Raw genomic sequence first — 14,945 nt, forward strand, 5'->3', positions numbered from 1 at the left:
TGTCCTGTAGTACTTTAAACAATCCCCACAAGGTGGCAGGATTGTAACGTGTTGAGATTGATGAGCCTCTACTGAGATGGAATTTTTTTTTTTACTATCATTGTTGTTTTAACACATTTCAGAGATCAGTGTTTCCAAAATAACACAGGTACAGTATCCCAGCCCTAAAGATGATGCCTCCTCTCTAGCTCACATTGGCTTAGAGCAGGAAAATTGATCTTGCAACAGCCATTGTTCGAAGGGTCCTTCAAATCAGAAGACCCTTCCTCCTACCCTTCTTCCTTAGCTTAGATTTCTGTGGGAAACAGGGTTGAAAACGTCCTTAATGAAAAGATCATTTTATGGTGGTGGAAACCACAGGGCACTGTCTCTTCCATCTCACAAATTCCCCTTTAAAAATGTTAGAAGGAAAAAAGACCGTTGAGAGGCAGGGTGAACAGCTCCACTCTCTGAGGGGCTTGCAGGGGCCAGGAGGAGGAGGGGTGGGCAGGCTGTCCCTGGTTTCAGATTCACCCAGGGGAAAGTGACGCGGCGGGTGCCCGGGCAGCGCCAGCCAGGCCCATCTCCCCTCACCAAGCAGGAGCAGAAAAACATGAAAAACACTTGAATGAAAACATTACCAGGTTAGAGGCTGGAGAACTGCCTTCCCATTTAAATCTTAAAGTAGATAAACATAAACCCTCTTACCTTTACACTGGCCCTTCTCAGTCCTCTTCCAACTGCCAGTTTTATAAAGGAAGGTAATGGAAGTTTTATTAAAAAGCATTATCCATATATCCATCCCACTGCAAATTAATGATCATAAACATCAATTGGGATGTCCTTAACAAACAATGAATTTAGCATAACAGCTTGATACTCTGAGGTTACCTAGTAGAGTGACCCATTTGTTATCTCTCTCTCTGCTGTAACATAACATTGGCCAATCTGAGGACACTGTTTTATTAGTTACTGCTTCTTTCTGCTTCTCAAGAGCTGCCTGGTGCAAACGGGAAGCAGGACCTCCTCCGAGAGGTGCTCTTCTTCCCAAGTTTCAAGTGGGTGTGTCATGTCATGCTTTCTTTAAAAAGTCCTTACAAAACCCCTTTTGTCTGGGCAAAGGTTTTTCTCAAATACTGTAAGCAGGGCCTTTTTTTTTTTAATCTAAAGAATGTGATCGCATGGACAAAGAACCACTTTCTGCTTGACCAGGACCAGTGTTGGACAGACCTGTCCAGTCTGCCTATGTCAGGTTGGCAGGGTGTCCGGGCCACAATGGCCCAAACGTGGAAAGTCAAAAGCTCTCCACGGTGAACCGCTGCTCCCAATACCTAATCTTCACAATTGTCACTTTGATCATTAAAAAAAAATTATATTACAAAAGTTATTTTATTTATTTGTAATAACTAGACGAATGACCACAGTGGTTACAAAACTACGGAAATGCCGGTGGGCTTCTTTTAAGCTGCACATTATTGTCCTTAATTCCTCAGTACCCATTGACCTTTTCCATTCTCGATTTCCAGAGCTGAGGGTTTAGAGATGTTTTAGCCAGATTCTGCCCCGGATGAACTCCCCACAGGTAGGATTCTCTTAGAGATTTCTGAGGAGGACTGCAGGCTGGCTGCTTATGTTCGTCCTGACGGTCCTCTGCACGGAAAATATTGTGAGAAGATGAAAAATGATTTCAATTCTATTAATAGCATCGTTAAAGGCTGAAAACATTAAGCTACCAAAGGCTTGCTCTTTGGGCTCATTTTGCAGGCAGTGTAATAAGAAAGGTACCACATGTTGATTCCAAGAGAGGCCACTCAGCTGTGTGAATAAGTAGCACACTGCTGTTCTACCCACTGGGTTTTTGCATATCCGTGTAAATTTCAGCAACAGCCTGCCCTTTGTTAACTGACCGTCTCCTGGAAAGCCAGAAGGGAAATACTACTTCCATGAAGACCAATTTTATAGCCTTTCAAAACACTTAAAGCCTTTCACCTGCTGTGGCAGAGTGCTCCATTTGACTAAGCTCAAGAGAAAAGAGAGCCAGGCTTTTCCTCATCAAGTGAAAATTTCCTGTGTGCCGATGAGTCATCTCAGAGGCACACTATTTGGAAAGAACATTCTGCATCCAAAGCCTGCCTTGGGCTGTTTGAGAACCTATGCTGAGTCAGCGCTCACTGGGGCAGTGGCCCATCCAGAGCCATTAAGTGCAGATCTTAAAAACAGATGTGTTGTTTAAAGCGTGCAGGTTATTTATTTTCTCATGTACAGTGTGTTCTAAAAGACTTCCTAAGCAGCTTGTGCATTGAGCTATTATGTGAAAATAGAGAACAGAGACAGGAATTGTGGCGTGGCATGGTAATTTGAGGAGCCTTGATTAGCTATTGAGCTGAGGGATACAGTAGCCAAATATGGTCCATCTCGCCAAGAATGACTATTACAATTTGCAGAGACCAGAGCAAAATGAAGGTGCAGGGCCCCTTGTTCAAAAATGACTAAGAATTTCAAGTTCGTGACAACAGAGCCTGAAACCGAGTTGCGGCACAGGCGCCGTGCCTCAGAAGCTGGTCCTGCACCAAGCTCTCCCTCATAAGCACCCTAGGAAGTTGATTTTTGAACAGTGGCAGTTGAAATGGTGTATGGTGAGTTACATTTTTTAAAAGTGCTGGGTTGCCTAGCAACTGCTTAAGGACCTGAATGGGCTGACTTGCAAGTTTAGATACACCATCTTGAAAGTCTAAATTCATGGAAGCCTTCTAGTAGACCGATAATTTTCAGGAAAAAGTAATATAGTGGGAGATAGATATGGGGAGGGCAAAAGGGAACACATTTTTCTACTCTTACAACCCAGTGCCTAGCTTGTCATTTTTCCTATTCAATCTTCTAAGAATAAAACTCTTCATAATTGAAAGGGGAATTCCAGTTTTCTCAGAAATATAAACAACATTTTCCTTTAGAGGATAATGAAAACATGAATAAATCAATGAATTTTTATTTGGCAATTCAAAGGTACAATATAAGAAAACTGATTCACATTCACGGAACATTTAATAATAAGTACCTGCTATGTAGTGGAATACAGAAAGGGGTAAGAGACTGCTTTCATTCTTAAGGAAGTAAAATAGATTATGTGGGACCATTAAAACATAAGAAACAATGAGCAGCATCGCATGTTTAAAGAACGGAGTCCGTAATGTCCCCTCTTTCTCTCCTTGGTGTTTTACAGGGTCCTTGTGCTGTAGAATCAGAACCAGCTCTTCTGATAGGGAGCAAGCAGTTTGGGCTCTCAAAAAACAGTCACATTGCAATTGCATTTGATGACACCAAAGTAAAAAACCGGTATGTACTATTCTGGGATATGAGACAAGAACCAATGAATGGAAGTGCTGAGTATTTGCATTTATTCAATCAACTGCATTTATTAATATATGAAGTGAGCATTTTCAAAATTCACTGAGTACAGTAAAGAATACAATTTTTGGTCTGAGCCTGAGAAGCTCTGCTTAGGAAATCATCAGACCTGGAAAGTCCTCATCTCAGGAAGGGTTTAACTGCCCTGTATGAAAATTCACCCAAGATCGGATGTCACCCTCTCTTAGAATGAGAATGCTATCATTCTTCTGTTTTACTTTGCACGTTTTTATTTCACAGCCTCACAATTGAATTTGAAGTGCGAACCGAAGCCGAATCAGGCTTGCTTTTCTACATGGCTCGGATCAATCATGCTGACTTTGCTACAGTTCAGCTGAGAAACGGATTTCCCTACTTCAGTTACGACTTAGGGAGTGGTGACACCAACACCATGATCCCCATCAAAATCAATGATGGCCAGTGGCACAAGGTAATGGTCCTCAGGAAGCTGGCAGTGCCCTGCCAGGCGGGTACCCAATGGCAGCCTTCGGGACTCTCCCGGTGCCAGTACTGTTTTGCCAGTGCAGACTCTGACCTGGTGCTCCTGGAACACGGCTGGCTGAGGCTAAAAATAAAGCAAGTGCTATATACAACTGCCAGCCTTGGGAATGTGATCAGACCTGGGTAGGTTTGTATTCGAACACTTAGCGCGCCTCATCGCGGTACCACAGGATGCCATCATTGCTGTACAGCTGTGCCTCCCAAACAGCTGTCTGCAAATGTGGGCCAGGTTGTTGAAGGCATTCGCACCACTGGAAGTGGGAAACATGGAAAATGAAGCATATTCATCACAAAGCTCTACAAAATCAATTTAAAATAATAATACTTATTGAGATAATATTTTTCTACTTTTAAGGTAGCAAAATGGCCTCTTTTTATGAAATTATATTTCACAAACTTAAAAGCTAGCAATACTAAAGTGGGCCTCCAGACTTCCCTCCTGTCCCACCCCATACTGGTCTATAAAAACCAACAGTCTGGGGATCTCTTATATCATGTTTAAAGGACTCTAGAGTATCATATCCACCGACAGTCATTTGGAACGACTTTTAAAACATTGGCCTTACACCCAGAAGCTGGTACTATTGTGGGCACAGGAGGCTCATTTGCCAACTTACTCTCCACTTTGGCATGACTACAAGTAGATAATATACTGCCTGATTAAAACGAAGACTCAGAGTTTGTTTCTACACCTGTGATAGCCTGTTAAGTAAAGCTTCCCTAGGTAGACCAATAAAATGTTTAATTTTTAAAGTATAATGTTATTAGATGTTGTAATTTATATGTTAACATACTTGGACTTGTTAAGTGCTCATTTAACATTTTACGTGATTAGCATATCATGTGAAAATCTAAAGAACCTAAAATATATAATAAAAATGAAATGTCAACCAATTTGTTACCTTGGAAATTAAAAAACAGAATCATCACTGTTTCTTTGGGAGCTTATGACTTGCAAATATTGATCGTTATAAAGGCATGCTCATTAAGGTTTATTCTCATCTTTGCAGGGGTGTCCAACCTTTTGGCATCTCTGGGCCACACTGGAAGAAGAAGAGTTGTCTTGGGCCACACATTAAACACATTGGGACATGTAATCACAAAAAACCTTACAATGTTTTAAGTAAATTCACAATTTTGTGTTGGGCCTCATTCACAGCCATCCTGAGCCGTATGCAGCCTGTGGGCTGGGGGTTGGACACCCTGGAATAATAAATGTGACACTTGAGAAAAAGATGTTCTCGGGCCACAATTTGGGATTAAGAAAGTTCCAGTTCACCCTGGCTGGCGTAGCTCAGTGGATTGAGCGCAGGCTGCGAACCAAAGTGTCGCAGGTTCGATTCCCAGTCAGGGCACATGCCTGGGTTGCAGGCCATAACCCCAGCAACCGCACATTGATGTTTCTTTCTCTCTCTCTATCTCCCTCCCCTCCCTCTCTAAAAATAAATCAAAAATTAAAATCTTTAAAAAAAAAAAGAAAGTTCCAATTCAACAAAGAGCCACATTAAGAGGGGATTTCATTTTTGAAAGTTTTTTAAAAAATCACCTCCCAAACCAGAATAAGTATAAAATGAGGTCTTAAATTCTCATCCTGATTCATTTTTCAGCCATCATTGTATTCCAGCATGTCACAGGGTTCCACGCTCCTTTTTCTAAATTCAGACTCAAGGTTTTTGTGCTCAAGCCAGTTTTCACCCCCCTTTCCTCACTCTACCCCAGAAGATAATTTCACTCAACTGCTGCAATTTCAGCCTCAGTCAGCTTTCCGTCTCCCTCCTGACCTGGTACTGATCGGCCGCTGCAGAAGGAGCAGTGCGGCCTGGGTGGGCTGCGCTCCCCGCAGTCCTGCAGGCGGAGGGCTGTGAGGCAGAGGGATGCCCCGTATCTGAAATTGTGCTGGGGAGACCAGGCTTTGCTCGATCAAATTAATGCATGTTTAAAAACAGACATGAATTTTGCATCTCACGTAATCAGCACAGGGCCCTCCATCTGCCCGGTTCCTTACAACATGCTTATTTGGTAACCCATAGACGAGTCTTCAATCTAAAACTCACCCAGGAAGATTTTGTACTCTTTCAGAGATGGCAGTAATGGGAAAAAGAAAAAAAAAAAACAACAGAGTTTGAGATCTTCTGTAAAATAGGTTTAATTTCATTTATACTATGGGTCTAGCACATACTAGGCACTCAGTAAGTTATTTTGCTTTTCCTACAGAATATCTATAAAGTTCTTACATCTTATCCTCTGCGTATTTGAAATTTATCAATGATTGGCATTGATGGCTCCTTTTCTTTCTGTAGATTAAGATTGCGCGAATTAAGCAAGAAGGAATTCTTTATGTGGATGATGCCTCCAACAAAACTGTCAGTCCCAAGAAAGCTGATATCCTGGATGTTGTGGGAATGTTGTATGTTGGTGGGCTACCCATCAACTACACTACCCGAAGAATCGGTCCAGTGAGTGTCTAGTTTGTTCCTGTAGCCTAAATAATCTGACTGAGTCATGTATGTATTTTTAAGTGTTAGGTCACATTGGCTAATAATCACTTATAATTAGTTAGGAAATCATTTGAGAAGTGACAGAAAGTCTTCTAGACAAATTTGACTAGGAGAGGCGGCATCACAGAACTGAGCATAGATCCTGGAGCCAGACTCCCTCGGTTGGAATACTTGCTAAACTATTGACTAGTTCTGTGATCTTAGGCAATTTACCTAATCTTTCTTTGACAAATTTTCCTCTTTTTAAAAATAGAATAACAGTCATACCAAACAAGCAAGGTTGCTGTAAAGATTAAATGAGGTAATGTATTTAAGATGCTTCGAAGAGTACCAGGCATATGGAAAGCACGGGACAAGAAAGACGATATAGTATTGAAAGCATGGTTTCAGAAATAGAGATTTAGCGAATATTGAGAGGTGCAGCATTGAGATTATAGTTATTCAATATTGGATGTGGAATTTAAAGTCCCAGCAATTTTGTACAACAAAATAATTTTTTGTCAGAATGTGTATCCTGGCTTGCTTTGGAAAGCATTATTTTTTTACTGTTGTTCAATTACAGTTGTCCCCATCCCCCCCTATTACTCTCCCTCTGCCCTATCCACCCCCACCTCCCACAGTCAATCCTCCTCCCCCCCACCATTGTCTTTGTCCATGGGTCCTTTATACGTGTTCCTTGACAATCCTTCCCCTTCTTTCCCCATTTTAAGAAGCACAGGGGATTTGTGTTTTTAGAGAACATGCCACACACAAGTGTGATACATTTCTGTACTCAGATCAGAACACGTGATGATGTAGAGCTGTTCGTCATCACAGACGATTGTTCATCGTAGTTGTAGTATTACCTTCCTTTCATGGAGTTGGATATGCCACCCAAGCCTTTCAAATGCAAGCCTCTGCAGTGAGATTTATATTTTATATTTCATCTGGTTTTAGGGATGCAACAGTGATTAAATTGCATCCCTAAAACCAGATGAAACACAATGGAGCAGGGTGTGATTGATTTATTTCTATAGTCCCTAAACTTTGGATGTGTTGTTGCAGGCTTTCAAGTTTTATATGTACATATATGTGCTTTCTTAGGAAAAGGTTCGCTGCTTTCATTAGCTTTTCATAAGGAAGAAACACTGAACCAAACCTAATTATCTTTTCAAACAGGATTTGAACACAGATTATGACAAAATGTGTGTAGAGTAAGATTAAAAAACTATTAAAGAAATATAGGCTAATGAAAAGTTGTGATACCCATATGGGCCCATAGCCCTGTGCAGTGTTTAGAGTATCCGCACTATCATGTCCAGGCTGGATCCATCCCGGTCGAGAGGCACAACACAGGATTTTCTGCGCTCCTGCTGTGAACCCTGAGGTGGTAGTGCAGATTCAGGCAGTTTGGTTTATGACAAATGGCTGATAATTATACACTTGGAGCTCCTCACAAGTGATTGCATTCCACATGGAGGCAAAAACCTGATTTTGTTTCTTCTGACCTGAAAGGTGACCTACAGCATTGATGGCTGCATCAGGAATCTCCAGATGGCAGAGGCCCCTGCTGATCTTGAACGGCCAACCTCCAGCTTCCATGTTGGGACATGTTTTGCAAATGCTCAGAAAGGAACATATTTTGATGGAACAGGTTTTGCCAAAACAGGTGAGTTGCTTTCATTTACTTCCTGTTGCATATTAATGAGGTACAACTAATAACTTTTTACTTGTGCAGAAGCATAAAAGTCCCTGAAGTCCTAAACTAGTATCCCTTACTTAAGGCAGAAATAAAAACATGCAGAAGTAATAAAAAAATTGCCTCTTAAAGATTAATGTATCTGATCCTGATAAGAACTAATAGAAGAAATAAAGTAAAAGGCTATTTGGAAAATTTATTTCATCTTCTTCCCTGGAGCTCAATAACAGCAAAATAAATGTAATTTTGCAAGAAGGTTCATATGTGTCTACCATATAATTTATATACTTTTAAGTTTTCCCTGTCTACCTTCATGGAGATGAGATAATATGTTTTTTTATTTCTTTCTTCAGTTCCTTGCAAGGCTCTTTTTCGTGGTCCCCCACCCCCCTGCCTCACACACACAGTGCACGTGCTGGTGCCCATTTCTTGTTGATAGTGATGGTAACTGACCCCTTTCCCTGACTTTCCTTAAGTATCTCCCCCTTCCCAATGAACATTTCCAGTGGAGGTCTGAATCACTGTGAGTAAAGGCACAATTTAGAAAGAAAAATACAAAATAAATTTTATAGAAGCAAAAAATATGACAACATATATTAAGACAGAATATTCAGTCTAGCGGTTACCACAGACATATGCATTTGTTTGTTAGAAAAACATTACTAAGCACAAACTATGTAGAAAGTCATTCTGGCCAACAGAAGTAAATAAGATGTTTCTTTCTTCAAGAATATACTATCAATGGGTAAAATTCTGTATGCTTATAAATCACAAAAAAAGCAAGTAAAGTATATAAAACTATAAAAGATATGCAAAAAGGTTATGTGCAGATTTATAGGAAAGATTAATTTTGGTTGGGAAATCAGGAAGGTTTTACAGAGAAACTGATATTTGAGTGAGAATTTAAAAGATGATTTGAATGCTCACATGCCAAAGTTGTCAGGGAGAGAAGAGCAGGGCCTTCCAACACAGAGCAGGTGAGAACTTCACCTATGCAGAAGCAGACAACAGAAAAGTACAGGACATGTTACACATTGAAATATTGCGTGTTAAGATAAAGCCCAAATTCCATGTGCTATGAAAGTCCAAAGTGTTCTGCAAGACTTCTACAAACTCACAGATGGCTGGCACTCTCTTGGTCAGAACTGACAGTCAACTTCAGCTTCCATTTCTGCAGTTACTGACTTGCCATCCTTCCTGGGCTCTTTGGTTCTGGATCAAACTGGGCCCGAAAATTAGTCTCTTCCCCAGTTTCCAACAAATCCTACCATCCCTGCCACTCACCGTGTAATACAATCTTTATGAGACCTGAGTAGTCAGAGGAGGTAATGTCACTGGAAAATGTACAACCTCAATTTAACCCTTTGACATCATTGTTTCTAAAAGCTTTCCAGCCGCCCAATCACGGGGGTTTCAATGGCCTCCTTACCTGCTCTGTCCTCCACTGAACTGTCTCAGGTTGTTCGTCTCTTCTCCTTAATGCTCCCTTTCAGGAACAGAAACAAAGTCTTCCTATTTTGTCTTGCAGAACACTCAGCTTTCCCCACCTTTGCTCTTAAAATCCACTCTAAACCCATCTTTGCCCATCCAAACCCATCAAGGTTCTCAAGAATAAAAGTCGTTCACATCACAGGTGCCACTCTTCAGTTGTGTTTACACGTAGCATATTTTTTTTTCTGGTGAATAAACAAATGAATAGAAGACATGGAGAAACCTTCCATGAGTTCTTCCCTAATACTCCATGCAGTTGGTAGGGTCTAGTCTGGTTGTAATGAATCACTTTGTTTCTAAGAGGCATGTTTTAAATACTTGCTAAAAGATCAAATAAATCAATGAATCAAATATGGAAAATTATAGAGAAAAAACTGGATAAAATAGAAAAGTCTATTTTTTGTCCCAGAATCCTCTTCAAAATTGTACTTGCAATTCCTTTCCTTATTACTGAGCTCTTTCAGGTCACTGTAGCACCGTTTGGAGTAGCCCAGTAAAGTTTTACTGACTAATCACTGAAATGCCCCCCAGCAAGACTCCTAACATAGTCATACCTGGATGTGAGGTTCTTTGAGTCAGTCTCAGTGTGTGTTCTTTATTCGCCCATTCAACAAATACATATTAAACCTCCACTAGGTGCCAAATATTTTGGTGGGCACAGGGAAAAAAATGGTGAAGCAATATGGATAAAAGTCATTGCCCTCATAAAACTTACATTCTAGGAGGGAAGACAGCCAAGAAAATAAGCAATAACTATAAAGTGTGTTTTATACTATAATAGTGGAAGTATAAGTCACATCAGAGTCTGGAATTTAGTTATTTAATTGGCTAACATCTGAATTGAAATCTAGTAAAACTGTTCCATTATACAAATTTGATTTAACAATCCCTAAAGTCTAATCAACAATATTCTGTTACACCTTTATTTTATAGTTGGTGGGTTCAAAGTGGGATTGGACCTTCTTGTAGAATTTGAATTCCGCACAACTAGAACCACAGGAGTTCTCCTGGGAATCAGCAGCCAAAAAATGGATGGAATGGGTATTGAAATGATCGATGAAAAAGTAAGCCATCAGCTGTCGAAGCATTTCTGATTTCTTCATGATATTTTTGTTCAGATGTAGACCTTTATTTTGAATCTTGATTCTTTGTTGGTAGAAAGCTCGATTGTTCTTTTCATTCTTCTAGATTATCTCAATTATTCATGGTTTCAACACACTTATTCTGTGGACCAATGTAAGCTTTAAATGTGCTAATACTATAGTAAGTCAAATGGGTTAAATAGTAATGGACTGAACAGGTTTAGATCTCAAGCTCTTTTTGTATGACCAAGTTATTCTCTTTGTGAACACAGCCTAGGAAACTCTTAATTTTAGTTGAGGGAAAAAGGAAGGGTCTTGGATTGTCTAAAATCAGTCTTTTCCTCTTATAGTAACAGGTGGCTAGCTGACATATTGGTTTCTCAATTTTTATTTAAAAGCATAGATACCATTTCAAAAAAGAGGAAATTTATAATAAATTTTATTAGTATAAATTAAAATACTTTGTAAATTTGCTTACAATGGATAATCTGATATAAAAACCTTTTTACTGCCTACGAACAGCCACCTGCAGTGGGACAGACCTGTTTGTACATACTTTATACTACAGGTAAAATGAGGAAGGCAAAGCAAGAAACTTCACAAGTTTTCTTTCTGGTTATTAAATTCAAATCCTACTTCAGTTCTGTTCATATTTCCATTCACAGGGTATTGTTGCCTCCCAAGAAGAAACACTGCATCGTGACTTAAAACATGCATTCCTTTCCCTCCTCCCTCCCTCCCCTGTCTTCAAACCATCGTCAAAGACAATACAGCAAAAAGATCCCAGAGCACAGAGGCTGAAAGGGGAACAAATAAGCAATGTTTAATAGTTTTGCCAGATTTTCAAAACGTACTTTTCTTATATCTTGTTGGAATAAGCTTCATTTCATCACCTGCTTATAATCGCAGTTACTATCAACTTGTCAGTGAGTGTATCAAGTTCCATAATGATGCATGTGGATTTCTCACCACGCTCCCTTTATGTGCAAAATCCTGTTATCACAAGCTCCACCTAATATAGTAAAATCTTAAATCATAATACCATCACTGTATAGTTTACAAACCTTTCACCTATTTACTTGTACTTTTAATCTTCTTTTAAAAACTCCCATTTCTTTTACCTTGCCAAACGTGTTGCCCGATTGACTGTTTTTAGTATTTCCTTATGTTTCTTTTCTTCATCAGCTTCAAAAGAATTCTGTCATCTCAAATTTCAGGGACCGTTCCATGTTACTGAAAACAGATTTTTCTCATTTAGACAAGAACTACCAATCTAAGTTCTTCATTGTTAAGAATTTAACCAGCCTTCTGGCTCAGAGTCTTTGGCACCTGTGACATAAAGCCTGCTCCCCACCCCCCCAAGTAATTTATGTAACTCTCAATCCAGGGTATAAAATGGAATCCATAAAGGAAAAAAATACATATGATTAAAACACCAAAGCTTAAATTGAAAAAAAAAACCTTTTAAATGAATTTGTAAGCCAAATGAATGAATCACTCAAAACATCTTTTAAGAAAATTTTATAAGGTTCACTAAGAACTATCATAGCCTAAAAGATCCATGGTAGAATTTTCCCTGTTTATACTAGGTCCTTTTTTTATCAGCTAGTCTGAAATTATATTTCACATTTTCTAAAAGCAGAATTACTACTAGCCTCACACATCTTGCCTACTGCTCCCAACAATGCTCAAAAGCAAAGAACACAATTTGTGACTCCAGGTCATTAAATTATTGTTTCAGTTTTTGTGAAGTTTTTTTTAATGCCCCAGTTATGTTCATTTCAAACTATTCCAGCTGATGCCTTTCCTATAGACTTGACAGTTTTTATCATGTGACCCATCATGATACCCTTCTAATGAAACCGTCTGACTGTTCAATTTCCTGCTTTCTAGATTATGTTTCATGTGGACAATGGCGCTGGCCGATTCACTGCTGTCTATGATGCCGGGGTCCCAGGGCGTCTGTGTGACGGACAATGGCACAAAGTCATGGCCAACAAGATCAAACACCGCCTTGAGCTGACAGTAGATGGGAACCAGGTGGAAGCCCAGAGCCCAAACCCAGCATCTACATCAGCGGACACAAATGACCCTGTGTTTGTTGGAGGTTTCCCAGGTGAGCACTGTCTAGCTCGATAACAATTTCTTTGCTATATTCAGTTCATGATTTTTAAAATATCTATATTTCTATAAATGTATCTAAGAATGCTTAAGTGTGCCTGCTTTCTAGCTTTAGAACCTGTTCCCATAAATAACACCTTATCTGAAATTCCCAGTGCATAAAATGAGCACATTACTTTTCATTATACCCCCAAAGTTTCATTCATGGGGCAATGGAGGATATTTGGCTTATAAAAGATATGAGGCATTTAGCAGTGATCAGGGCCAGAGTTGGTGTTCTTTCTGATTTCTTCAATATTAATATACCCAAGGAATCATAAAATGTTATGGAACTTATTTCCTCAAGTTCTGGAAATCATTGGGTTAAATGTAGCTAATTTCCCCCATAGGTTATTTTAGAATTTATATTTATATTACTAGGAAACCCAAGTAATAAATCTGCATTTGAAATTCCTCTTCAGCACATTAAAAATAGCATGGGAACCACAGAGAGTTACCTCAAGTGCCTATAAACAAGAGGACCCAACTTGAGGAGAAGTAAGCCAAGTGCCTCTTAATAAGTGCTGTAATAACACAGGCTCTTAGAATGGTCTTTCAGCCTTTTGGCAAGAGAAACTATTGTTCTCATTTATGGTACACCTCTGCTTAACAAAACAAGCAAGAGGTGTATTCAGCAGTGATTGACTGAGGAAAAGACACAGGAATAATGAGGACCAGTTCAGAGCTCTTCTTTCCAAAGTTGATTCTCTTTTAACAAGTGGGTTTTAACAAGACCCACCTCAGCTTCAGGATAAATCCCAAGAGAGTGTAAAGGGGATAACGTATTTCCTCATTCACAGTCTGTGAAATGATGTCCTGTTAGCACCTTGTAGACCTGACGAGAGAAGGGAATCTCTCCTCAATGGGAGGAGGATTTTGTGTGAGATTTCAACCAATTTAACTCTTGGAATGTGTATTTATAATGTAAGAAAGGAATAAAATCCACTAAAAGCCCATATCTTAATTCAGTACTTGATCAATTGCTTTGTTTTATTAAATCAGATTTAATCATCGTAAGTCATAACTATGAAAGTGTTACAAATTTTAAAATTCTAAGTCCAAACCAATTACTTGTTTGATGTCTTAAAATGTATGCCTTCAAATTTTATACCGCTATAAAAACATGCTCTTACATATAATGGCTTCATTTCAAAACTGAGCCCTCCCGGCTTTGTTTTTCAGATGACCTTAACCAGTTTGGCCTGACAACCAATGTTCGGTTCCGAGGTTGCATCCGGTCCCTGAGGCTCACCAAAGGCACGGGCAAGCCCCTGGAAGTTAATTTTGCTAAGGCCCTGGAACTCAGGGGCGTTCAACCTGTATCATGCCCAGCTAAACAATAAAAATAAGTTTAACCCCAAGAAGTTTCTTCAAAACAAGTATATCAAGTAAAACAAATATATTTTACCTGTGTATGTTATTAAAAGTAATTTGTGCATGTATATTGAATTATTTCTATATTCAAATGGTGCTAATTCAGACCCCAGACTGAATTTTAATTCCAGTTCTTTCTCAAATCGATGAATATTAAACCACCTATTTCATTCTGAATAATCACTTGTTTTGTGTGATTTTAAGGATAAAAGGCAACTGACCATAAATTGTTGAATTTACAACACGTCCTAGAGTCATCTCAAGACAAGTTCAGATGTAATTTGTGAAGGCAACGTTTTGTTTGTTTGTTTGTTTTCACTAACTCCCATTAATACTTCTATCATCCTTTTCCATGTATGTCAACTTCGGCTTTCCGTCCAGACCACTGAAAACAACAGTGGCTTTAGCACATTTGACTGGGAAGAAATCAGCTGCCATACTCCCTGTGTTTGTGAAAGCATTAGCAAATCATTCCTGTGATCCAGGTTCATTAAGAGAGCGTTTAACTAGCTATTTGAGTGAATACATTTCTATGCTGAAGGTAGAAAATGTAGATCAGATTCAGGCCAGAGAGCTTATTACTTGATTTTCTTGTTTGAGAATGATTTATAGGCTTTGGGTAGATACCAGAACTACGCTCCAGAATGACAATTAAGCACACATTTTATATAACAGTGTTGAGGCTTTGAGCTCTAAGTTTTTGATGAATTTAACAATCTGCACTAAGAGGAGAAAAATAATACTAAAATTAATGGTTTACTTACCAAAAGTCAATAA

At 39.2% G+C, this 14,945-nt stretch overlaps 1 protein-coding gene across 5 annotated transcripts in view; it reads left to right on the forward strand.

The window, feature by feature from the left end:
- Positions 1 to 14,345, forward strand: part of LAMA2 (laminin subunit alpha 2) — a 517,841-nt gene extending 503,496 nt beyond the window's left edge. For all 5 annotated transcript variants that reach the window (XM_045842659.1, XM_045842661.1, XM_045842662.1 and 2 more), the window contains 7 exons: positions 3,200 to 3,312; positions 3,625 to 3,814; positions 6,186 to 6,341; positions 7,878 to 8,031; positions 10,486 to 10,616; positions 12,528 to 12,750; positions 13,977 to 14,345. In XM_045842659.1, coding sequence (XP_045698615.1) covers positions 3,200 to 3,312; positions 3,625 to 3,814; positions 6,186 to 6,341; positions 7,878 to 8,031; positions 10,486 to 10,616; positions 12,528 to 12,750; positions 13,977 to 14,137 — 1,128 coding nt within the window. In that variant the 3' untranslated portion in view covers positions 14,138 to 14,345. The remainder of the gene's footprint in view (positions 1 to 3,199; positions 3,313 to 3,624; positions 3,815 to 6,185; positions 6,342 to 7,877; positions 8,032 to 10,485; positions 10,617 to 12,527; positions 12,751 to 13,976) is intronic.
- Positions 14,346 to 14,945: the final 600 nt, after the last annotated feature.

This window comes from Phyllostomus hastatus, unplaced genomic scaffold (genome assembly GCF_019186645.2).
Source record: "Phyllostomus hastatus isolate PE091 unplaced genomic scaffold, TTU_PhHast_1.1 phas_contig_40, whole genome shotgun sequence".
NCBI lineage: Eukaryota > Metazoa > Chordata > Mammalia > Chiroptera > Phyllostomidae > Phyllostomus > Phyllostomus hastatus.